The sequence below is a fragment of the Muscardinus avellanarius genome (genome assembly GCF_963383645.1).
Source record: "Muscardinus avellanarius genome assembly, chromosome: 9".
Lineage (NCBI taxonomy): Eukaryota > Metazoa > Chordata > Mammalia > Rodentia > Gliridae > Muscardinus > Muscardinus avellanarius.
In genome coordinates this window covers 86976883-87002909 of record NC_137795.1, presented here as the reverse complement: position 1 = coordinate 87002909, position 26027 = coordinate 86976883, and the positions used below count along the sequence as shown (strand labels likewise).

Sequence of the window (26027 nt, the reverse complement as noted above, 5' to 3'; positions counted from 1 at the left end):
CCAGAGGAAGTAGAGATAGGAAACTGCAGTTACTTCCTCAGGAGCTCATGGAAAGCAAAGCTACTGGAGAATGATGAGCAGGCTTGAAAATGGAGCTGAGAGTAGAGGATAAACTACTCAAGAGATGATCTAGAGTCAGACTGCCTGGGTTTCAGTACTACTTTGACATTTATAAATTAATATCTTGGAAAAGTTATTTAATTTCTCCATATTTCAGTTTTCTTATTCATAAAACAGTGATGGAAAACTTCATGAAGTTCTTGGTGAGTAAAATACATTAAATAAATGTTGGAAAAATCAACATGTACACATGTGCTTGCATGGACAACACACACACACACACACACACACACACACACCATTTCATGATTGAGATGAGCAGCTGGATTATGATACATAAGAGAGGTTTATGAAGAACAGTAAGTTAGCCTTCTCAAAAAAGAGATCATAGATGAGCATAAAGGACAAATCCGTTTACTGTGGGGACACTTAATGTTCTGCCCTTTAGCTACTATTGATGTTTGTCAGAAGAACACATCCTTGGGGTGTTCTCCAGTACATAGCAGAATAATGGAATTTGAGTCATTCACATTCTTTTAACTACTTTTACCATCGTTCAGTGATGGCCATCTGGGGCTCTGTGGTCTTTGGAGATGAAGCAAGGTTTTCCTTTCTTAGGTAAGTGGAGCTCTAATGAGGACCTTTAACCCCATGTGGACGTTTTTCTAAGTACTGAGTTGAATCAGCTTGGGTAACATAAAGGACTTGAAGTTTTCCAGTGATATTAGGTGTTCAGAATCAGTACCTGAATGCCAGCTGGAATATAAATAACAACTTGAAGACCAGGATATCAGTGAATGTGGATAATCACTAAGAATCCAAGAAATTATCAGTTGGGAAACTTATTTACATAGGCAACTCTCCTTATCAACATTCTCCTTTATTTGCAAGATTCAAATAATGTATTATTGAGTGGCAAAATGCCAGTCTAAATGGAATATTTGCCAGCTTAAGGCTTATTGACTTCATTTTGTTGCTTATAATTACTAACTTTTTATGTATAAATGTTCCAGTGCTGACATGCTTGGGGGAAAATTGAACCACAGTGGTGATTGCACAGCAAGGAAATCAGCAGAAGAGGAAAATTAAATGCTAGGTGATAGTTTAAAGTCAGCAGTGATGAGAATGAGTGGGTGGGAGAGTTAAATTTTTAAGTGATTTAGCAAATGATGCTAAGAAAGTGCCATGGCATCATTTTGGATTTTATATTATAATAAATTGTAATTGATCATTTTTTGGTACTCCTGGAAGAAAACCGCTTTATAGAAAAATTGCACTGCCCTAAGCAACTCATTCTAAAAATTTCCCCACCTTTTGTCTTTAAAAAAACACAAAATCGATTTCATTTTGAATTCCCTAGTTGCTTGATAGATTTGTTAAGGAGGTATCTAAGAAGTGTCCTTTACTTCAGAATACTCTGGAGTCTGGGCACTAATAGTTAGAAACAATGAAATCAGGGAATGCCCTTTTCCTTGTCTCATTGGGAGCCTGGGTTACTAAGTAAAGTTTTCAGAGGAGGACAAATCTATTTTCTCCTTCCTTCTCTTGAGAAAATGTGTATTATCTTGTAATTAAAAAAAAGCCAGATTAATTTCCAGGGTTAGCTCTAACCTGCTTCTCATGTATTTTTAAATCATACCCCAAGCCTTCCCAGCTTCAGTAAATGGAGAAAACATTTCCTTCCACTTCTTTTTACTTTCCTAAGGAAGGAAATATTAGACCTTGTCAGTAATATGAATACATTTATTTCCCCTGGGCTCTTCTCTTAATGTTTCTTTCTATGGCCCTGGTTTCTGCTGTATTCATTTCTCTGTTACGCTTCCATCTATCCATCTATTAATTTATTTGTTCATTACCCATACAACCTCAGAACTTAGAGATCTATGTAGATCTTTGTGGGTTCCTGCTGATTTCAGTTATTTTCTCTTTTGTCCTGTTGTAAGAACTCAAATTAGGCATCAACTACTTGAAAACATATTTATTTGTAGGGTAATTATAGTTACCAGTATTTTTAGATACCCAGAAGAGAGGATTTTGAATGCTTTTACTACAAAGACATAATAATGTTCAAGGTGATGGATATGCTAATTATTCAGATTTGATCATTACACAATATATACATGTATTAAAACATCACATGGTACTCCATAAATTTGTACAATTATTATGTGTCAGTCAAATATGAAATAAAGCTCAAAAAAATGAAAATATATTTGTAAGGAGTATGGGAAGTGGTGGTCTTTGGTTTAATACTATTCAGCCTAAGGCAAGTTTTCTAGAATTGAGTACCTGTCAGTCAACCACCTCTCCCACCCAGTTCTACAAGTTGGGTGGTTTACACATCTGAAAGAAGGCTGAAGTAAGAAGTAATCTGTGGCTGGCATTTGCTGTTCATTCCCTTTTCCCCTCAGTTTTTATGTGTCAACTTAATGTCACTTCATCAGGGAAGCCTGACTCGTCCCCCTTGGACCAGGTGAATCTGAAGCTCTTAGTAGCCTGGACTTGACTTTCACAGTGCTCATTACAAATGCTGTTAAATGTCTATTTGGCTGGTTGCTTATTTAACGTCTGTCTTTCCCATTTCACCACATGCCCCGTGGAGGTGGCAGGATCATGTGTTATTTACTCTCCTATCTTTAGGGTCTGTCACAGTGGCTGGCACCTAGTATGAACAAATTTGTTTGATACATTATTAAAACATTTGAAGTAACTATCCAAAAGACACTACATTTAATTTAACCACTAATTAGAAGAAGGGCCTGTATCAAATTAACCTTTTAAATTTGTGTATAATATTGCATATGCACTGTTCATAATTTTCTAGAAATCACAGAGTAGGAAAATATCGAGAAACTAGAAAAAAAGTACAATATTTACTTCTTTCAAAAGAAAAATTGGCCAGGCATGGGGGCACACGCTTGTAATTCCAGCATTTGGGAGGCTGAGGCAGGAGGATCATGGTTCTCGGACAGCCCCAGCTACTTAGTGAGGTCCTTTGCAACTCAGTGAAATGCTGTTTCAAAATAAAAAATAGGGCTGAGGGTGTAGCTCAGAGGTAGAATGCCCCTAAGTTCCATCCCCAGTACCGAAAAAAAAAAAAAAAAAAAAGGAAAATTGAAGATCAGGAGAAACTTAGAACTAGAGAAACTTAAAAAAAAAAAATAGTTGGGATAGTAAAGTTCTTCTTTTAAATAGTGTAAGTTTTAGTTCAATTTGCTATTTAGTTTAACTTGCTATTAAAACTATTGGATGAATACATATATAGAGAGAGCAAACATCTCCACACTACTAGCGATGTGATAGATTATGGCAACTGTTTCCCTTAGGAGTTGTTGTGCTTTCTCATTGTAAAATGTAATTAGAAGATATAAAAAAGGTTTATTAATCTTATAGGGTGTAATTATGGTTGTTTATATGTAAATTCTCTCATGTTCATGGATTGCTTGTCTTTCATTTTAAATAAACAGGTTAATGTCAAATGCCATTATCAATTTGATTAAAATCATTAGATACTTTAAAAAACAAAACAAAACAAGGCATTAGTTATTCTATTTTCCAAAAGAAACTCTAACTTAATTGGCCTCGTAAGTAATATAAATGCATTTATTTCTCCTGGACTCTTGTCTTAAAGTTGTTTCTCTTCTACAGCCCTGGTTGCTGTTATTCATTTGTTACCCACCCACCCATCCATCCATCCATCCATCTACCCATCAGCCATTCATTCCTTACCCATACAAATTTTAAGGTTGCAGTTTTCAAAATCAAACGAAATCGCCTTAGTGAAGATTTTGTGCCAAAAGAACTTGGAAACATCAGCTTAAAAAAAATAAGTCATGTTAGCTGGGCATGGGGGTGCATGCTTGTAATCCAAGCACTTGGGAGGCTGAGACAGGAGGATTGCAGTTCATGGCTAGCCTCAGCTACTTAATGAGGTCCTTAGCAACTCATTAAGATCCTGTTTCAAAATAAAGAATAAAAAAAAAAAACAGGGCACGGGGTGCAGCTCGGAGGTAGAATGCCCCTGGGTTTTATCTGTAGTATTGCAAAAAAAAAAAAAAGTCATGTAACAGAAAAATCTGCACAGCCATTCATGAATTTATTTAAATAGTCCAGTGACCAGTGTCCAGCATTACTTGGGTGGGACAGCTCCTGCTTGTCCTTCCACTGGACCTTCAGCTGGTGGTCTAGAGGCTCCTTTGTGCAGTGTCTCTTGCCTTCTGGCTTCTAGTAGATTCTTTCCAGGACCTAGTAGGAGATATATCTGTGAAGAGGCCAGAATATGATTTCCTTGCAGGCCTCTGGGGGCTGTCCCTTCTGGGAGGTTCCTGCTTCTCTAAAGGTAGCCTCTTTGTTCATGACTCCTGCTTTCTGTACCTGCTCTTTCCCTTGGCCCTTCTGGCTTACTTGTGGTGACTGCCACAGTCTCACTCCTATTGATTATGGATTTCTACTGCTCGTCCTTCCATACTTCCTCAGCCTTGAAAACACTCCCTTATTTAGATTCTCTGAGTTCCTCTATTTCCAATGCAATGCACCCTTTGTTGTCCTTGCTTCACCAACTTATACAATACCCTTGAAAAAGAAGTGAGAACGTGTTTTCTTCTACATGAATTGTTAGAAACCAACAAATGACTTTGTCAAATTAAATATATTTATCTTTTTCAGTACGTATAGATACAAAAATGTATTATGTTTTGAAGAAAGCAAGCCTCCTAGCCTCCTATCACTTGATCCTCTTCATAGCCACTGCAGAAATTTCAGGTTCAGCATCAGTAGCAAACCTTCTATGAATGATTTATTCGGTGAGAATGGATTGGAGTTGTCTCTTCCCTCTCTGGACGACTTTGTTAGTGGTTCTGTGCATTTGTGAAGAGAAAGATTCTTGTGAAAGGTGCATCCCCTCCCATAATGGAATTAAATATGTGGCCTTAAGCATCCCAACACTGCATTGTACTTAGCTGTGTTAACTACACAGACCCTTTCAGTGTGGAGTGTATATAGAACTTTGCCTAGTCTGAGCTGAAGTAGGGGAAGAGGATGTAAATGCACTATAATGAACAATAAATATCTCTTGCTGTCCCTGACCCTCAGTTTTCCTTTCCAATAGACTTCCGCTCCTTCTGCTAAGCTCCTTCATGTATCACTCCCAAAGGTCCCTATCCTCTTCTGAGTTAACCCTGGGAGTGCAACTGAGGAGAAAGGGAGGAATGACTATCACATTTGGCACTACTTTGTCCAAGCAAGAAATCTTCATAGCTGCATGCTACACGGGCAATGTTTTGAGCAGGTCTTAGTCTGGCAGGGGAATTGTACTTCAAGTTTTGAGATGCAACCTTAGGGCAGTCATCACGTTTTATTCTATCACTCTCTGGCTTTACATTTCCTTTCTCTGTTTCTCTTTCTTCTGATTTTGTGAAGGCAAAAGGAACAGAAAGCTCAAGGCAGTGTCAGGAGAAGAGGGCTGGTGCTGGGCATTGACTTCTAGCACCAATTGACTCCTTTTTTTTTTAATCTAATTTCTGATAATGTACTCATGTTTTGCCACAAGCAAATGGTAGTTTTAGTACTACAGAGCCGTGAAGCCTGAAAAGACAAAGCGAGTGGCTATACTCATTATACTTTTCTGGTCCTGAGTTTCAAGGCAACAAGAAATCCATCCCCAGGATGGGTGGCAGGAAGCAATCATTGTGATGGACAATGTTGCTAAGGCCACCACCACTAAAGAAGTGCTCAGGCAAACACTGTCTCCTGAGGAGGACTGTAGCTTCAATCGAATCTTTTATCGGAGAAAACCACTGATGCTCTTGATCAGCGTAAAAATCCCACCCTGCCAACCTGCCCCCACCAAGTGTGATAATCAGTGAATGAGCAAGGTTGTTTGCAGAGATAAAGAGAACAAAATATCATTTTTGGTAGGAATTAATGGTGAAGATGTTGATTACACTCAGGTCTTTTGTCGGCAAGCCTGTGTTCTTATTTATAAGAAGATCTTATAGGAAGACAAATTTACTACAATTCTGAGGGCTTCTTCTGAGCTGTGCTTTAGGTGGCTTACTGTTAGCTTGCCATAGGGTCTTAAAATCTTTGGGAGCTTCAATTAAATAGGAACTGCGGAGAAAAGATGCAGAGCACATGCCATTCTAAGCAGACAAGGCAAGTGTCAAGATCACCACAATATTTAGATATGTAAAAATGACATGGAATTATAGCTACTTTGGACCAAAGTAGCTTTGAGCTTCAGTAACCCCCAGTCTCACCCCTCCACCATGTACCACTAGGCTCAGAGAAGGTAATATGGAGGGGCACATTTAGTTATAGGGAGGTAGAAGCACTTTTAGCCCTGTCTATAATAATTGGTCTCTATATAAAGATATGCAAAAAGAAGGAAAATCTATGACTTTTGCCTTTGATTAGAAATGCTATTTTTATTTTCTTTAATGGTTAAAAAATCCCATGGGTTTTCAGGTAGTTGGCAAGATGGTTCTGCTGTTTTTATAGCCATTTTTAGATATCTCATGCTGGTTAGTAGCTTTAGCATAGATCTTTGATTAGTAGATACTATAAAAGTGGGTGACACTTTTACTTAGTTTTATAGAAAAACATTTCAAATTTGGGGTACATGGAAGAAAATGATAGGGGTACTTAATTGATGAATGAATGCATTCATTTTTATTTACAACAAACATTTATTGAGCCCCCACTCTGTGCTAGGAGCTCATATTTGGTCTGTAAACACAGAGAATACTCCTGTAATCTAAGTTAGCGGGGAAACAGAATACACAGACAAATATAGAATGTTGTAACATTAAGGAAGGAAATGAACTGGCTTTTGAGAAAAATTGTAGGAATTGGGAAGATATGTGAGATGGGGTGGGCACAGAGGGTCAGTTTAAGGCAGTGACATCTGAGTTGAGGCTGAAAGATGAGAAAAGCCAGAAAGGACTTGGGAAAACATATGTAGTGATATGTAGGAAGCTTTGAGGAATGAAAGGATTGTTCTGGTCAGAAGTCAAAAAGGAAACTTGTCTGACTGATCAGGTGAGCAAGGGGGAAGATGGTCAGATGTCAGACCAAAGGATCCCGTGGCAAAAGGTTTGGGCTTCATTCTAAGAGCAATAGGAAAATGACAGCAAGACTCTGAGCAAGATTTTTATAAGACTTTTCTTTTATTAATATCATTTTGGGAGCTGGTGTTGTATGGGTTTGAGAAGGGCAAGAATGGAAGCATGAAGAGTGATCAGGGGGTTATTAGAATCCAAGTGTCACCATGAATTAGACTAGGGTGTGGTCTCTTGCTCACCTTCACAAGGGTCTTGTCTAAAATGGTTGATGGAGTCATGGTCATTGTGTTCAAATTCTAGGTAGCAAGAAAGCCATACCCTCTCTCTAAGAACATTTTCAAAAGTTATGCTCACTATTGCAAGGAAGGCTGAGACATATAGTTTATTTCTGAGTGGCCAAGTGCCTAGGTAGAAGCTGAAGGTTCCATATAGAAGTGGAGATCAGCAGAGGAGTACCATAGTCTCTGCTAACTTCTATTTTAATACATACATATATAACTTCTACTTTAATATAATATAATATAATATATATATCTACTTTTATATATGTATGTACACACATATCTTTTGAAATAGAACTTTAGGCTCCTTGAGCACTGAGTCAAATGTTGGAAATCTCAGAGTTTGTAAGTTCAAGAATCACTGAGTAGCTAGTTAAATGTAGATCGAGTAATTAGCTTTATAACAGCTAGACAAGCACTAAATAGCTCTCCAGACACAGGACTGGCTGTTAAGAAATGGACTGGAGAAAATTATGCTTGGACCTGAGGCCAAAATGGTGCCTCTTCCTACTGTGCTGTATCTCAGCCTTCAGACCTTACCCAGAAGACCTGAGGTCTACTTCTTCAACCAGTAGCATGGACTTCAAGCTCCTCTCACTTGCCTGGTTGCCAGAGGAATATGGAAAGGAGAGTAGGCTTTTTCCACAAGAAGGGAAGTCTTGTCTCATCTCCTGACCATATAGAGAAAAGATAGCAAGATGTGCATGGGCAGACCAGAAAATAAAGGTAAATCTTGCTATATAGTCTAGCCCAGTAGAACTCCAGTTCTTGATTTTGGGTTTACTTTCCCCTCCCTGTAAGGGAGGGGAAAGGTGGACAGCAAATGGGAAGTTTTGCTCTAGAACTACCCAAGATGGTTGGGGTTTGGGGGTAAGAATCTTCTTCTCTGTGGGCAGAAATGAAAATGTAACAAAATAATAGTTTTCAGAAAAGTGAAAGCTAAAGAAACTTTTTTTAGGAAGGGTATGGTGATGAGTGTCCTGAGTTGTATAACTAATTGCCTCAAATATTCTTTATTTGGGTAATGGAAATATGGCTTATTTTAAGCACACTTCATATTCTTATGAAGCCTCAGCACAAAAAAATGAGAAATGAAGAAAATAAAAATGACAGGTATTTTCAAATATGCAATTTGATTCCTCTAAGGACTGGAAGAAAGAGAAAAGTTAAGAGTCACAAGAGGATGGTGGTAGAGAATACTGAAAGGAGAGTGGATGGAGGAGGACTAGAGGTCAGGACAGGGTCAAGGTTTGGGAACACAGCGATTTCCCCTCTGTACAGACTTGTCAAATTGGTGAGTTTTCTGGCACCCTCAAGGGGCCATGGAAAAGACATTAACAAAAGACTAGCAATAAGGTGTGGGCACAATTAAAGGAATCACTACAGAAAACTAAAGTACTTAGGAGCCAGTGACAGTGGGAAGGCATGCCAGGGCAACATTGTGAATGTTCACTGGAGCCTGGCAAGAGCTTTTGCTATGGGAGAGTGCAGGTAGAGACACACTGCGCTGGTGGAGAAAGAAGCTGGAGGAACAAAGTCTCACTCTGTCTCCTCTCATCCTCCTACATCCAGGTGGTGCTTCCCAACTGGAAGCCAGGGGCAAGAAGGTCCAGGTGGAGCAGTAGTAGAGCAGCCTCTTAGATACCCAGCAGGGGGAAGGAGGATGGAAAGGGGCAAATGAAGTAAAGCTTACACCTCAGGAGAGGAGGTGGTGTCAGGTTTCCTGCCACAGCTTAATGAATTATCTCCAAACATTCATTGGCTGTTTGCTCTGCCAGGTACTGGGGATACCAAGTAAACGAACAGAGACCTCATTTCTGAGAACCATGAACCAGCAGACAGCAGAGATTCTAGTGTCAGATGATAGGGGTTGGGAGTGAGGACAGGCAAGAGCCAACTCTGTCATAGAGGCAAGGGAAGCTTTCCAGGGAGGAGGTGACAGTGGACATGTGTAGAAGATCACAGGCAGAGAGCAGAGTCTCCCTGCACAGTGAAGAGCACAGGCAAGTTGAAGATGCTGTCAGAGCTTGGAGAGAAGACACCAGGCAGGCAGAGAGGATGGCACAGTCTGGCGATCACCATGAGCTAGGCTGGGGAGTTTGGATTTTATTCTTCACATTGTCGAGTGGAAGTTCACAAAGGCTTAGAAAGGCTATTGCTTGCTTAAGTGGCAGGAGAACTGATGAAGGCTGTTTTCCCTAGGCTCTATTTTTTGGTATGTTTCCCTTCTTTTCCCTCTTATTTCCCTTTCCACTTTTTTCCACCTGTTGTTGTTGGTGAGAGGTAAAAACTCCAGGGTTAAGGGGGTGGTTAGGGTGGATTTGATGTGTGGAAGAGAAAAATAAACATTCTAGGTCTTTGATAAATTCTTGCTTCAGTTGCCAGTGGGGGTTTAATTTGAAGATCACAGAAATATTGGGGATGCTGGCACAGAAATTAAAATGCTTAATGAGCCAATGCCTAGTGGTCTGCTATAATAAAATAAAAATGAGCTGTGACCTCATGACAACTTAAAAAGTTGTTTTGAAATACTATCTCCTTACCGTGTAATGTGTATTACTATAGACTGCAACACAGCAAAAAATCAAATGAAAATACATACTTTTACAGTACTTTTTTACACGCTGATCTGCAAAGAAAAAATCTTCAGGACTTTGGGGAGAAAGTCCATTACTGAATTAATCAAACAACCATCTTCTACCTGCACTTTTATTCTATATGCCCTTTACACCTGTTTAATTAATCCTAAACATGATGCTGACTGCTAATTAAACAGCCCTGGAAGTGACTGACTGAAGGTAGTAATTTGAGATAATTAGTTTTGGTTTCAAACACTCAATTTTCACACTTTGTGCTCATTTTTAGAAAGGGGTGGCTCATTATTATAGACAGAGTGGGGGTTGTGTAAGACATTGTATTGCTGGACTCTAAGTAGCCGAGAAAGTGGGAGGATTATGTCTCCAAAGAGGACATGGAAATGGTTTCATTCTATAGAATTCTTAAGAATGCCCTCTTCTCCTAATGTGTGTGTGCACAAGCACACACACACACACACACACACACACACACTTCCTCCTAGTGTGAATAGACTGGATCTATTTTATTAGAACATAGAAATGCACACAATTTTGATCACTGGAAAAAATTTTACCATGTAAGGGGCAGATCACAATGAGTCACCCATGACTTCTTACCCTGGTCCTTTAGAAGGAAACAACAACAAAAAAGATGAGAAAGACCAAAGTTTGATGTGTGGTTTGAGATTTGGAGGTGTTCCTTGCTGAATAGTCACTTACTACAAAGACACAAAGCCTAATCGAGGTAACCATCTATCAATACAAGGCCAGTGTGTGTGTGGCAGAGAAAGCAAAGGGCAAGAAGAGACAGGTCAGATGTTTCTCATGGCCACACAGTGTTGATAAGTTCATGTGCCCTCCAAAAAGAGCAGAACCTGGAAGAATCGGGGTCTAAATGGGCTGGATTGAGTGAGTAGGCATTGTTAAAGTCAATACAGGTAGATAGGTTGATGCAGGTCGCACAGACACTGAATGAATCCTGTAGCACCATGGAGAGCTCTCAGAAGTGTTCTGCTTTTGCACATGGGCCAATGATGCTTTGTTTATACCTTGGGAAGTTCAATGTCACTTCACTGGCTATCAATATAGAGTAGGACTCTCCAGAATTAGAAAGGCGATGTTAGACTTAGTCCAGATATTGAGTGCTTTTCAAAGATGTCAAGAGAGGAGTTGAAGCCTTCATGTGGGGTGGAAATCATCTGGCTAGAAGATGGCAGGTGAAAACTGGATTCCAGAAGGTTCAGCCTTGTGCAGATGGAACCATGAACTCTTTGACATTTTCTGTGGGAACTGACATTAGCTGCAGGGTCTGATGAAGAAAAAAAAAGTTAATTTTTTTTATGTGTAAATCAAACCAGCATCTTCAAGCAGGTCATCTGAGTTAGGGCATCTGGGAGTGAATTTGACCTGTGAACTTTCACCCACATCAAAAGATAGCAGCTAAAGAGTGATGAGATGCCCAGATGCATCAGCCACTCTCCCAAATTATTCAGAAATGACACAGGATTTTGAATTTTTAATATCTTTTAGAACTTTGTCCTCTTTATGTCAGAAAAATAGCCTCTTCCTAAAAAAGTTTATGACCTGGATTATTTGGGGGGGGATTTTTGAGGGGAATTGAAAAGATGTTTGTAATTAGAGGACATATGGTTGGTTATTTCCAAATTTTCCTTTGTTATTCAATGTTTATACCAACAAGCAGTGAATTGACTTGCAAAACTAAATATTTTAAATAATTTGCCAAAGATGCAACCTTAGGAATTAAATAGGATCAAGCATCAAAAAAAACTTATACTAAATTCTTTATTAGTCATTTTATAGCCTTTATGTCCTAGAGCCAAAGGCAATATCATAGATTACCTTTTCTGATGCATGTATGCACTGTGCCTTCATTTTTCTCTCATTTCTACACCAGAAAAATCACATACAGAATATAGAGAGCAACAAAAAGCACACATTTTCCTTTGGCTTCTGAAACAATGGAACCTGAAACAAAACTGAATGATCTCTAGCTATTTATAAATATATGCATAGAGAGAAGGAGAGCCCATAGACCATCAAAAAATACTTTCTAATTCAATTGGTGGTTCTGACCATATTTTGGCTTTGAGCTAAAATGTCTAGGTTTCTGTTGTGGCTTTGGTTGTTTAGTTTCTTCTGACAGTCCATCATTTTACATGATTACTCATTGGTTGAAATGACCTGTTGTTTGTTTTGCAGATACCTCAAATTAGCTATGCATCTACAGCCCCAGAGCTAAGTGATAACACCAGGTATGACTTCTTCTCTCGGGTGGTCCCACCAGATTCCTACCAAGCGCAAGCCATGGTGGACATCGTGACAGCTCTGGGATGGAATTATGTATCGACACTGGCTTCCGAAGGGAACTATGGAGAGAGTGGTGTGGAGGCCTTTACCCAGATCTCAAGGGAGATTGGTGAGCATATATCATTAGATAGTTTTATTTGGAGGTGGCAGGTTGCTGAAGTCTGAGCAACTCCGAGTACTGCCGATAGGTATGGAATAATTAGAAATCCTATAGAAGTATGACCTAGGCTGTCCAATGTAGAAGGAAACTGAATGTATTATCAATGATTTCATTGTTCGTGGGTCAATCAAGGTGATACTTTGGTCCTAATTCAGGAAATAAAGCTCCTGACTCAGGTGGACATTTTTTGAAGTTGTCTGTTTTGACGAGGGAGTTTGTTGGCACATTAGAGATTGTACATTTGAATAAATCACATAATATTTTATTGTTCTAGATAGAAGTTTACATTAGCAAGTTATTAACTTTTTAAAATAGTCAGTAGAATTTAACATCCAACACTAGGAGGATTAAGACTAGTAGTCATCTTAAAGTCATACCAAAGTAGTCCCCAAGGAAATATGTAAGCAATATTCTTGTCATATTTGACTGGTTTATTCTTACCTAAGACTTTTAATCTTACAGTTGGATGAAGGGCAAAATAGGAAAGCTTGGTTAGAACAAAGGGCTAAGGAGCTTCATCCTGGGCTTTCCTCAAAGTGCTCATTCAAATCTCCATTGAGCTGGGCGTGGTGGTGCACGCTTGTGATCCCCAAGCTTGGGAGGTGGAGACAGGAGGATCACGCAGGTTCGAAGCCAGCCACGCTGGCTTAAGAGACCCTGTTTCCAAATTTAAAAAAATATAAAAACAGGCTTGGGAGTGTAGCCCGGAGGTAGAAGGGCTTCTAGGAACCCCAGAAGCACCAAAAAAAAAAAATCTCCATTGATACTTCACCAATGTGCATGTTTATCTATGAAACTATAAATACAGCCAGGTGTGGTGGCGCATGCTTGTAATCCTGGCGCTTGGGAGGTTGAGACAGGAGGATCTCACAGGTTCAAAGCCAGCCTCAGCTACTTAGTGAGGCTCTCAGTAACTTAGTGAGACCCTGTTTCCAAAATAAAATATAAAATAGGTCTGGGAATATAGCCTGGAGGTAGAAAGCCTCTGGGTTCCACCCCCAGTACCACCAAAAAAAAAAAAGTAAAAAAAATTATATATATATATATATATATATACACACACACACACATACACATATATACATACATACATACATACATACATACATACATTCTACTACTTAGGAAAAAAACAGACCAAAACATCATTGAAAACTGAACACAGATCTTATGGCTGATTAGTCAATCATGGATCTTAGTGGATAAAAGGAAACATTGTTTCTTAAATACTATATTTCTTATGAATTTATGCCTTTTTCTATATGGGTAATGATAACACTTTCTAGAAAGAAAAAAGTGTCTGTTGGTTGTTTCATAGAAATTTTGAACTTGAAGAGAGAATTTTGTCTTTCTCGGAGGTTTCAGCTCAGGAAAAGAGCACGAGAATAATTTGGACCATAATTAATATGGATAAAATTTATTAAAGTAAGAATTTCATTTGAAAAACTTGTAGATACTGACAAGGTATCTATTCTTCTTATGATGTATTAGTCTCTTGACAGAGAAGAATGTATTATGGACAATATTGCAAATGTATTATGGACAATATTGTATACACTGAACATTTGTTCTATGGCTGTGCTCTTTCAGAAATTATAGAAAAGACCTGGTTTTGTTGAACAGATTGGGTTAATTGGTTTAACTGGATAATTGTTCACACCTGCTCTAAGTGTCCAGGTTGTCACAATCTTTGCTCTTTGGAATTTTAAATTATATCATATTGCTATAAAAATTATGCAAATGTTCAAGTTAACTTTATGTTATCTTCTCGAATGAAAACCCCAACTTTATCCTTAGAGGAAGTGCCCACTCAGATGAAAACAATAGCTGCTGGAAGCAGGATTAATGCATTATTTAAGCAGCTGATGTCAGTTCTTACTAGAGTGATAATTCAACACGAGAAGAAAACTAATACAGTATGTGCTGAAATAAGTTTTCTGCAGTGATCCTGGGCATTCTTTAATGCCGGGAAACATTTTGTGTGCCTGAAACAGATTACTGTGAAAAATTTAATACAGGATATAATTTGCTAATTGTTGTGGAATCTGATAAAGTGTATTGTTCTAAAAGTTAAGTGGGAGTACAAGTTTATTCTTTAGATTAAAATAGGAAGTACTTAGTTTTAACATTTTAGGCAGCATTGCTATACTTTGTTAACACTGTCACATAAAAGGATTTAGATGGTGCCATTCATTGTTCCTCTTTTTATCTTAAGTCATTAGTTTGGGAGAGTGTCTTCTGTATGCTCTGGGTTAGAGTGACACATTTTTTTCCATGTTGATCCTTTCAGCATTCTGTGACTTCATTGGCTGTCCATTCTATTTGAGTTCTCAATTATCAGTGGGGTGGAGGAGGGATGAATTGTCAATTAATATGCAGAATACTGAAAAGGCCAAATTAGTACCGTACTAGAGTATGCCATGGAATATATTAAATATCAAAATCATGCCTCATTTTAATGACAAAGATTTTATCTAGAACAAAAATAGCTGAAAATTAAACCTTTTACATGACAATGATATTAATGGGAATGGCAAATGGTCACAACTTAGCCCATTCTGAAATTATCTGATGACGCTAATGAAAATTCATTAGTTCTGTAACATTCACCACTCTTACTACAACACTGATGACATCTCTGTCACCATGGTAGTAGTGTATTTTTAAAACCTTTAGTATCTTGACTGAGAAGGAGATGCATAAATTCATTTTTTGAAGTGTCTGCCTGTTAATAAAATTATATATTTTCCAAACTCTGACAAATAAAATTTCCCACTCTCGGTTCTGAATTTCTTTCTTTAGCAACCTTGATTACCAAGAACTTTCTGTGTAAATTGAGGCATCCTAAGTCTTAACTCTGATGAATTCAGGCATACCTTAATGAAATGATAGTGAAATGAAAATCCGCCTAGTGATGAATTGCTTGTACAGTTTGATTAGAATGTTTTTCATTTTAACAACCTCTGAGACTTGGGGAAGTTTCCTTTGTGAATTTGGGAGAATGAATTTTATGAGGGAGAGGTGACCATGAATGGACATTAGTGCTGGCTATTCCCTTGGCAATATCCTTCTGCAGAAGAGAGAGACAGGAGATACTTGATAAAATAAAGACTCGTAGCCCTTTGATGGTCTAGCTGCTAGACTGTCAGCTCAAGATATCTTTTGTCTCTAAGATTTTACCAGAAAAAACAAAAAGAAAAAAAAAAACATATTTGGGATCAACAAATAGCACAGTTTGACTGAAGCATAGTTTGTATATTGAAGTATGAGAGATAAAATTAGAAGGGTTAACATTGACACATAGTTCGTTCACATCATAGATTGCTTATTTTATCCTCAGTTTTCTAGACAATGGAGGAAATGAGGGGTTCATCAGGATATGGACTTACGATGGTGCCTAGGTGGAAAGTGGAAAGACCAGTTAAGGGGTCATTGCAGTGCCAGTCTTGACCTTATACAGGGCTATGGGAACAAAAATGGAGTAGGAGACAGACTTGAGAGGCATCTCTGAGGTGGAGTCTATGGAACTTAGCAACTGATTACATGCAGAACTTAACGTAAGAAAGAAATTAAAGTTGAAGTTCCATACCTGGGTGACTAGGAGGAGGCAATGGTCTCCATAGAAGAGAGTAGAGTGGAAAGGTTGACTAGGAATGGGAAGTATGACCACACTAAGTGTCAGGTATCGATATACTGTAAGGGGCAGCAAGAAATAGTCTAAAACCAAGTGAGAGCTAAAATGTGGTTCTGAAGCTCTTTCTTACAAAGTTGATAGTCAAGGACAAAATGGTGGTTAGTGGGGTGACATATGGAGTTTGAAACAAAGAGGGATAAGGATGGGCTCTTGGGAAGAAACTTCAGTATAAGGGATGGGAATAATGGCCCACATGTAATAGAGGAAGCTAAGACTTGATTAGTTTGTAGCCACAGAAGTCTCTTAGTTGTCTTTGGAGAAGGTTTCCAGTGTGGGAGGTCATAGAATGAGTTCTTTAGAAAAATATTCAAGAACTTTGATCAGTTCTTCCTATACAAACAGGACCTTCTGCCAGAAGCAAGTAGAATCCTCAAAAGGGGGTGTTTCATTTTCATTTTCTCAGGGTTTCCAGAGCAAAGTAGCACAATCTGGTTGACTTAAAACCATAGAAGATTTTTTTGCTTTTCTGAAGTCAAGGTGTCAACAGGTATATGCGTCTTCTGAAACCTAGAGGGAGGAACCCTTCCACATCCTTGGAGTTTATGGTGTTTGCCAGCAGTCCTTGTTATTTCTTGGCTTGTAGATACAGCACCACAGTCTCTTCCTTGGTCATTACACAGGCACCTTCTACTTTCTTATGTCTGTCTCTGAGTCTTCCCTTCTTGTCAGGGTCAGTCATATAGAATTAAAGGCCTACCTTACTCCAGTGCAACCACATCCTAACTAATTGCCTTTATACTGGTCCTGTTTCCATATAGTTACCTCCTGGGACACTGAGGTTAGGATTGCTACAGGTATTGCGACTATGCATGCATACTGGCTGTTCAACTGGCCCTGCTTGGTGTAATTCCAAAAGATTCTCTCTTTTATAACATCCAAAAAACTACGAACATTCAGAGTCCCTTCTGTTCTAATTTATTGTTATCTCTCCCTTTGGTCTCTTTAGGTCAGAAGGAAGATAATAGATTAGTTGCTACTGGTTAAGTGGTATTCATCACTCATATTCCACACCCTCATTTGGTAGGACCACAGTCATCCCTTTGTCTTGTTTTAATTATCCAATATAATGTTTCATTGATGTTATAATAAAGGGGCTGAGAATATTCTCACATGCTTTTCCATCATAAGCTCTGGGGCTTGTAGCTTGTGACTCAATAAACGACTTCCTTGAGTCTTTAAGCAGGCGTTTTCACTTGTTTGTCTTATCTTATTATACTATTTTTAAAAGAAGACGGGATAATAAATGTTAATGCTTTCACTATCATTATAAGGGGCAAAGCTTTACCTTTGAAGATAAAAGGAATTTGTGCAAGCATGATGTCTTTTCCTTGTGGGTTTGCACAGGATGGCGACATACATGCTCTTTTAATCAGTTGTCATGTTTATGAGTGGCTTATTGAAGATGACAGTTCTTCAAGTTGTCCTCACATACATTAGAGAGGTAGAATAGACCTGGATCTGTCAAATCTTCTATATGATACCTTTTTTTTTTTCTAATTTGCAAATGCTGGGAGCCTCTGAATACTTCTCACTTGCGTTCAGAATCTTAAAATCTCAGTGTTGGAAGGGACCAAAGGGGCCAATGGATTGGCAGAGTCTGTTTTAAGTGTTAATGTAATAGACAATTTAGTTAATTCATTTTTGTACATAAAATGACTGACATGTGCCAAAAAATTGACAGTGATTTATTTTTGGTGAAGGTCAAGCAATAAAGGAAGGAAAATCTCATTCTTAGTATAAAATTGAGAAGCTTCCACTGATCATTTTTTTCAAATTTAATATGATTTTAAAAGAAAGACCTCCCCCCCTTGGGTTATAAACAAGAACCAAGTTTCTATTAACTGAAATGGATTCACTTCAAGATTAAAACAAAGTATTTTAAATGACAGAAATAAAAGAATACATAAAGAGCAGCATTTCCTCAGATGTTCATTGCTTTGGAAAAATGACTTCCAGCAGGCAAAAATCAATTTGACAAAAGTATTAATGTTGTAAAATACTGTGAATGAAAGGAAACATTTTAATTCAGTTGAAAATTTTACTTTATATTCCTACAGCTGAGTTCCATTGATAACACTGCATTTCAAGTTGCAAATCATATTTAATTAATATTAACACCAGGTAATTGGCAAGAATAACTTCAAAGGAGGGCTGAGGAAATTGTAAATTGGAACTGCAGGTGCAGCCATACTGCAGGAGCTTTAGAGGGACCCCCCAAAAAAGTGTCTATAATTTTAACAATTACTGCAGAACCTGATCAAATAATGTCATTTTAAAGCTGTTCTTCATTCTGGCCTTTCCTAATATTTAGGGCTTAGTAACTTCCAAGTAGCAACAGTGGGTGAGAATGTGAACCTAGAAAACAGCATTCATATTAATGTTTGAAAACCTATGCCGGGTGTGGTGGCGCACACTTGTAATCCCCGCGCTTGGGAGGCGGAGACAGGAGGATCGCGCAGGTTCGAAGCCAGCCGCGCGCGCTGGTTTAGGAGACCCTGTTTCCAAATAAAAATGTAAAAAATAGGTCTGGGAGTGTAGCCCGGAGGTAGAAGGGCTTCCAGGAACCCCGGTACCACCAAAAAAAAAAAAAAAGAAAAAAAAAAAAAAGAAAACCTATGATTCTATGATTCACATGATATAGTTAAGTTTTTGGTAAGTCATGGCAGTTTGACACAGTGGAGCCATCTTGAAATAAAAGAAACTTTAAAAAATTCTATTGCTTTAATTATGATAACTTGGTTAATAATTTTCTCTGGGGATTAATTTCTTTGTGAGATGGGTCCCTTTTACCTAAGTAATCATCAAGCCATACAATACTTGTGGATGGTTTTTAATAAATTCCATTGTTCTCCTTAACATCAGGTTTTACTTGTGAAAGGAATGGTGATAAAACAGATGTTTTTCCCCAAAGGCCTGGCAAAGCTGTGTAAGGATAGTAGGTGTGATAGCCTGGGGCGTAGGATGTTGGAATAGCAGTCAGTGCTTTGCTTGTCTTGTTAATTACCTTCAAACTTAACTGTATGTGGTAAATCCACCTGAAAGGACAGAGAGAAGGATTTCAAGGGGCTCCTGACCACCTGCCCCTCCTCCTCCTCCTCCTCCTTCTCTCCTCCTCTTCTTCTTCTTCCTCCTCTTCTTCTTCTTCTTCTTCTTCTTCTTCTTCTTCTTCTTCTTCTTCTTCTTCTTCTTCTTCTTCTCTCTCTCTCTCTCTCTCTCTCTCTCTCTCTCTCTCTCTCTCTGTAGTACTGCAGATGGAACCCATGGACATTCTACTTTCAAGCTATACCCCCAGCCCTATTTTTTATTCTTTATTTTTTGAAGCAGGGTCTCACTGAGTTGCAAAGGGCCTCACTAAGTAGCCGAGGCTGGCTGTGACCTGTGATTTTCCTGTCTCATCCTCCCAAACGCTGGGATTCCAAGCATGTGCCACCACACCCAGCTGCCCTTTCTTCTCTCCTGACTAGCTCTCTACAACATCTGTGGCAGGTATTTACACTCAGTCTTATTTTTGTCACCCCCAGCTGTTGAATATTACTTATCATGTCGCCTGATGGTTGTCTTTGCTTGGGTATGACCATTCACTTGCCCTTGGAACAGGGATGAGATTTTAGTAAGTTTGGGCTCTCTCGCTTCATTTTTAGTAATGTGTTCCCCTAGGTCCCTGTGCTTACCTCTGTGGTACCACTCACCACTCTGGTCATAATGTGATTTCCTTGTGTGTCTCTTCTATCTGAATGTGTTTTTCTCACTAGAACAACTCACCAAGTCCAGCAGAGGGCCTGGTTTGTAGTAGATGTTTCATACATTATTAAACTTAATGGCTAGTGTCACCAGATTTATGGTTGTGTTGGTCACATGATTCTAGTTGGGCTTTAGCTTAACCCTAATTCTTTAGACACATAGGACTAGGGCTTCTCACTAACCAGGCTTGAATTTCAGATCAATCACATGGACCTTGGATAACTCGATCTTATATTGCCCCATTTCCTCATGGCAATAGCAATTGTGTGAGAACTGAATGAGATTATGCATAGTAGTGCATGGCTCTGATAATTGCTTAAAAATTGTTGATTCGTGCTGTGTTAGGAGTCTGTTCTTAATAACGGGTGGCCTTGGAGGGGTCTTAATGCCCCGAATCTATATTGCATTTGCTCAGTGAACAGAAAGAAGCATTCCTCTGAGTAGTGACCAATCCTATTAGTATTATTTTTTGTTCATGTCACTAATATATTACCTAGGATAGCAGTGGCCTGTAGTTGAATACATGAATTACTTGAGAACTACCAGCACTGACTTTTCTAATCTGCCTGCTCCTTTTCCATTTTGAACCTTCGAAATATTGATTTAGACAACATTTATAATGTACTCACCATGTATCAAGCCATACTTGTGTAGGTGTCGAGGATACAGAGATGAATCATGGCCTCTGCTTTCTGGTGGGTCACTGTGTATCCAAGGATGCATAGATACAAACAAACAATTACAGATAAATGTGATCATTATCTTAATGAAGGCATCATTTGGAGACATTGCCCAATCACTCCAGGCCCAAGAGAGGGCATTCTTCAGTTAATGTAACCAAAGGGCCTGGTGTCAGGTAGTGGAGAGTGTGGTTGGTGGATCCTGAGCACAAAGGGAACACACAATAGGATGTCAATTAAATTGATTACAATAACTTCATCAGGCACAGACATAGTTTACAGAGAAAAAGAAACAGTACAATAATGAAACATAGACTGATTCCAACTTTGCTGTGTATGTATTTGTGAACTGCTTAATCTATATGTTATATGTAGTGTTTGATAACTCTTATTTATCTAGTGATGATTACTCAGAGATATCTTCTTGCAGAGAGTCAGTTTGTGACTTGCCTTGACAACATCAGCTCCTATTTCCCCAGACTACTCTTACCCAGCATCACCAATGCTCCTAGAAGCAGTGTCAATGAGGGCTACCAGTTCATACCTGGCCTCAGCTCACAAGTTATCAGCATATGGAATGATTTTTGCCATGATAGACTGTCTTAAGGGTGAACCTGAGTCCTTCTCTGATACTGAAAACTCACAGTATTGTCCTACCCTTGACTTACACTCCAGATCTTTGGGAATGGATCTGGCCTCGGCATCTGGACTTTTATATTTGGACTGTGACATGCCACCTATTGCTGGTCCATTTTCACCGGATTGGGTGGGAGCATCTGCACCTCTGCCTGTACCCTCATGCAGCTGTTAATGCTTGACTATGCGTGAAACCACTGACCAGAACCCTGACTCTGCACAGGCCCCTACCATGTGCTATGGTCTTGCCACTGTTTAGTTCACTGTCTTTACATTTCTTATGTTTTTAACATATATTTATAGATAGGACACTATAAATGAAGAGATATGAGTTTCCTAAAATGAAGTAAGCCTCAGAAGATAGTTTGAATCTCTTTCAGATTCCTGCGCAAATGCTTACAAAGGGCCAGAATCTATCCTATTAAAGGTTTGGTTCCCATCTCGTTATTTTTCCCCCTGCTCTCTAACCCCCATTGCGAACTGCATTAGGTTCCTAGGGCAGCTGTAACAAAGTACCACAAATCTGGTAGCTTAAACCACAGACATATATCAAGGAATGCTTCTGGAGGCTGAGCTTCAAGCTCAAGGTGTCGGCAGGGTTGCTCCTTTCTGAAGACTGTAGGGAGGAATCTGTTTCATGTATCTCTCTTAGCAATATCTTTCTGGAAATCTTTATCATCCTTCCTGTGTTGAAGCATCACTGTGATCTCTGCCTTTATCTTTTACATGATTCTTATCCATAGTGGGGTGTGTGTGTGTGTGTGTGTGTGTGTGTGTGTGTGTGTGAATTTCTCTTTATTTGAAAGAACACCGAATCTATTAGATTAAGGGCCTACCCTACTCCAGTATGACTTCATCTTAATTTAGTTAATTAAATATGCAATGACTCTGTTTCCAAAATAAGTCATATTCTCAAGTATTAGGGGTTAAAACTTCAACATATAAGTGGAGGGGGGCACAATTCAATCTCTAGATTAAGCATTATTTCACCAGTACCTTTGTACTAGTTCCTTTGTAATGATACTGTACTTTGTACTGTACCATTATTTGTATTGGTCCTTTGGATAGATTTGGGGCCCTTTGGTTTTCCCTGTGAGATCAGCTTCTGTAATCAGATGAGTCAGCCCTGTTTCTTCTTCTCCTTGCCACATGGTCCTTACTTACTTCACAACCCAATGCCCAACTCAAAACAAGAAGTGTGCCTCCTCCTGTCTTAGCCCCCCAGAAATCCACATTTTTAAAATTTTCTTTTCTGAAGACATTTTCTTGCTAACTACGTTTCCTTGTTAAAAGCTTTCTGTTTGGAAACTCCAAACATGAGATGAAATTTTTAAGATGCAATCTGTGCTTTACTTTGTTGATAGAAGCACATATTATAAAAAAAAAACTCTTCCACAGAAATGAAGTGACATTAGAATCCATTTATGTTATTTTTATAGGCCTTAAACGAGTTGGCCTGAGAATCAGGAGTGTATTTTACTAGTTTACTCTGTAACTTCCCAACTACACAACAATTATAGCTTTCTTAAAAATACTTGGCTCAAGAATTATAAAATCAGAAGGCTGTAAGATGAATAGCTGACTGAAATAGGTGCCGGTTACTTCAAGGGTTATGTTCCTTGGGAAAACATTGCTGCCCGTACTATCTTCTCCAGCATCTGTATGTCTGACAGATCCTGGCCTCCTTTCTCTGCTTCCTTCAGGGCTACCTGACCGAAGCCACTTCACGAGTCACTGGGAGCCCCACGAGGAGAAGGTGGGGGCGGGAGAGAAAGAGAACCACAAGTCAGCACATTTTGCTGCTTGTTAACATCTCTGGGAAGAGATTTGGTCAGGAAAGGAATTTCAAGTCATGATTTAAACATGTCTCTTGGCAGCGGTAACAATGAGGAAAAAAGGAATGCCTCTCCTAACAGCTCAGACACGCTTCCAGGGCAGAGGTGCACACAGCCATGTGACTCTGTAGTCACATCTGCATCATGCATCACGGCTGGCATCCACATAATGGGCTATTAAGGGAGAGAGGGATGTTCAGAGCACATTGCCAGTCTTTTGTGTTTGATATCATGGAAGGCAATCACTGTGTTCTCCTTCAAAATGATGCCTGGCATTATTTCTGGGAGGGGAGGGAATCTTATGTTAGATGGAACTATTCCTGAGAGCTGATGTAACATTTCATTCAATAAATAATTGAGTCCCTACTATATGGTAGGGTCTGGTTTGAAGAGGGAGGAATATGGAGCTGAGAAGACAGACCTGATTCCTGTTCTCATGGGGTTCCAAGTCAAGATTACTGTCTTTGTATGCTTTGTGTTCTTTTAGTCTCAAACCTTTCTGCAATGTGGGGGTGCTTCAGATCTAAAGTTCATGAAAAGGTTGAGAGAGAGCCTGCATCTCTCAAAGCCACAGCATGATCAGTGGGGTGTTCTAGAGATGCTGAAGTATAACTGAGGAGTCCAGGTGACCACGTATTTGTATGGGTCCACCTAGAGGGATACAGGCCTGGACCAAGGAAGGGGACAGGCCAGATCTCCAAGTGCACATATTTAGAAGCAATGCCATTGGCTGGGATGGTATGGAATTCCACTCAGACTTGCAGAGCAGACATCAGAGACTATCGTCCTGATGGTAACCTGATCCCAGGGCCACATGGCATAATTACACACTTGCCATCTCTCAGCCTGGATGCCTGCCTGTCTTCTACGTTGGTTAACAATTCCTTGTGCTTCCTTGCTTGGTTATTTCTAGGAAACCTCCACGGGTCTCCATCTCCTCCTCCCCCTAGCTAAGTTAAATCTTTTCTTTTTTTGTTTCGTAGTGGCATTCTGCCTCCGAGCGACACCCCCAGCCCTATTTTTTATTCTTTATTTTGAAGCAGGGTCTCACTGAGTTGCAGAGGGCCTCACTAAGTAGCTGAGGCTGTCTGAGAACTGTCATCCTCCTGTCTCAGCCTCCCACATGCTGAGATTACAAGCGTGTGCCACTACGCCTGGCTGTTAAATTTCTTTTCTATGTGTCAAATAAAAATTAATTTTAACTTAGATAAGGACAGACTTTCATCAGAAGAAAGACTACTGCCATGGAGGAAATGCTCCAATCTCGGACATCTGCAAGTATCACAAAATCAGGGAAGTGGCTTTTCTTTTTCAGGGAGAGATAAGCAGAAGTTTAGTAGAAACTACTAAAGGAGAGTCTGAGCATGATTAGTGAGATCTGACAGGACATTTTCCTGCTATGTTCAGCTGATTTTCAGGAGAAGCAAATAACATTCTAGTTTTTGGTGCTTGCTCAGATTTGGGGAGAGCAGAGTCTAGAGTCCTATAGGAAGGAAAGAATCCTGACTAAACTCTGTCCAGATCATGTAGAGGGTCAGAAGTGGGCCATGTGAACATTTCCAGGTACCACGTAAATATCTTGACACTTCTTATTTTAGTCACTTCCCTGTCTTCCTTCAGAGATGGAGCGAGTACCTTATCTGTCTTGTACAGTGTGTTGTTTCAAGGTCCAGGAGATGCTCTGAGAATGCTTGCTGAATGAGTGAATAAATGGACATGTGGCAGGAGAATTGAATGCATCCTGGAGATAGGACACCAGGCAGCAGGTGGTTTGCAGAAAGGTAGGCAGGGTAGGCTAGGAGCCCATGGAAAGAATTATGTGGCAGAGGTGGGACAGCATTCCATCCTGCTTGGAGGCACTTAGGAGACATGGGGTATGGGGCCATGACTGTGTTGACAACAGGAAGGCACATGGGAGGAAGGGGGAACCAAGAAGCCAGAGTTGAGGACCAGGTTTAAACCCAGATACAGAAGCAGTAGCTTAAATAGACAACAGCAAATTTGATAGCCAGATTGCTAAACTTGATTCTGAGAACAAAAACCAGGTGTTTGAATTTATGTGTGTGTATGGGGTCATTCTGTAGTTCCAATGAAATAAAGCAGATTAAGGACCAGAGCTATACCAGACAAATAGTATGGATGAAAAATCAGAAAGTAGATTAACCTGTTGAATGTACTACTCTTCTTTCAATTTTCTTTGATTCTTCAAGGTAAATAAATATGTGACATGATTCCCAACTGCAGGATGTGCAAAAGGTCCCAAACTTCCAATATATGGTCATGACCCCAGGCCCTGGGAGCCTGCTTATACATCATTCATTTCAAGACATGCACCATGCTCATATGAATTTCAAAAAACTATGCTAAGTGCTAGGAATTAACAGATCTGGTCCTTGGCCTCCAGGGCCTTTAGTCCTAATGAGACCAATTTAAAAATAAAAAAGTAAGTAAGATAATAATTATAAATTGTGCCTTATTGACTTTGATATGTTTTTGAATGCACCAATAAAAAATGTAAAAAATATATAAATATGGTAAAAAAAATTGTGCTTTATTAAGAAGGAGACAAATGCATATTTATGGTATATTCGAGAGACAGCCAGAAAATTGGTGTGGCTAAAATATAGCAAGGGTAGCGGTGCATGAGGTGAATGGTCAGTAGCCTATACCATGGCTGTCAGCATAGGTTTTATTGTCATGCCATAGGAAGTCTTTGGGGAGGAGGGAATATAGATGGTATAGTATTATTGAGGCTTTAAGAAGATCATGTGCAGAAACCAGATGCAGGTGCAGTATGGAAAGAAAAGGTGAGTTAGAATCTTATTCCATGTCTCCTCACAAGAACTGGGGTTGTATGGGGTTAGAGTGAGCATAAGGGGTGTGTGAGTCGCTATTGGTACAAGTAGAGACAAGGTCCCAGGCCTGGAGAGCTGAGGTCACTTGATACTATGAGAATCTACGTCCTTGAGACAAAA

At 39.3% G+C, this 26027-nt stretch overlaps 1 protein-coding gene across 4 annotated transcripts in view; it reads left to right on the top strand.

Moving 5' to 3' along the window:
- Nucleotides 1-26027, top strand: part of GRM8 (glutamate metabotropic receptor 8) — a gene marked incomplete at both ends in the record, with an annotated part of 808352 nt that overhangs the window by 123352 nt on the left and 658973 nt on the right. For all 4 annotated transcript variants that reach the window (XM_080701339.1, XM_080701337.1, XM_080701340.1 and 1 more), the window contains one exon: nt 12199-12415. In XM_080701339.1, coding sequence (XP_080557465.1) covers nt 12199-12415 — 217 coding nt within the window. The remainder of the gene's footprint in view (nt 1-12198; nt 12416-26027) is intronic.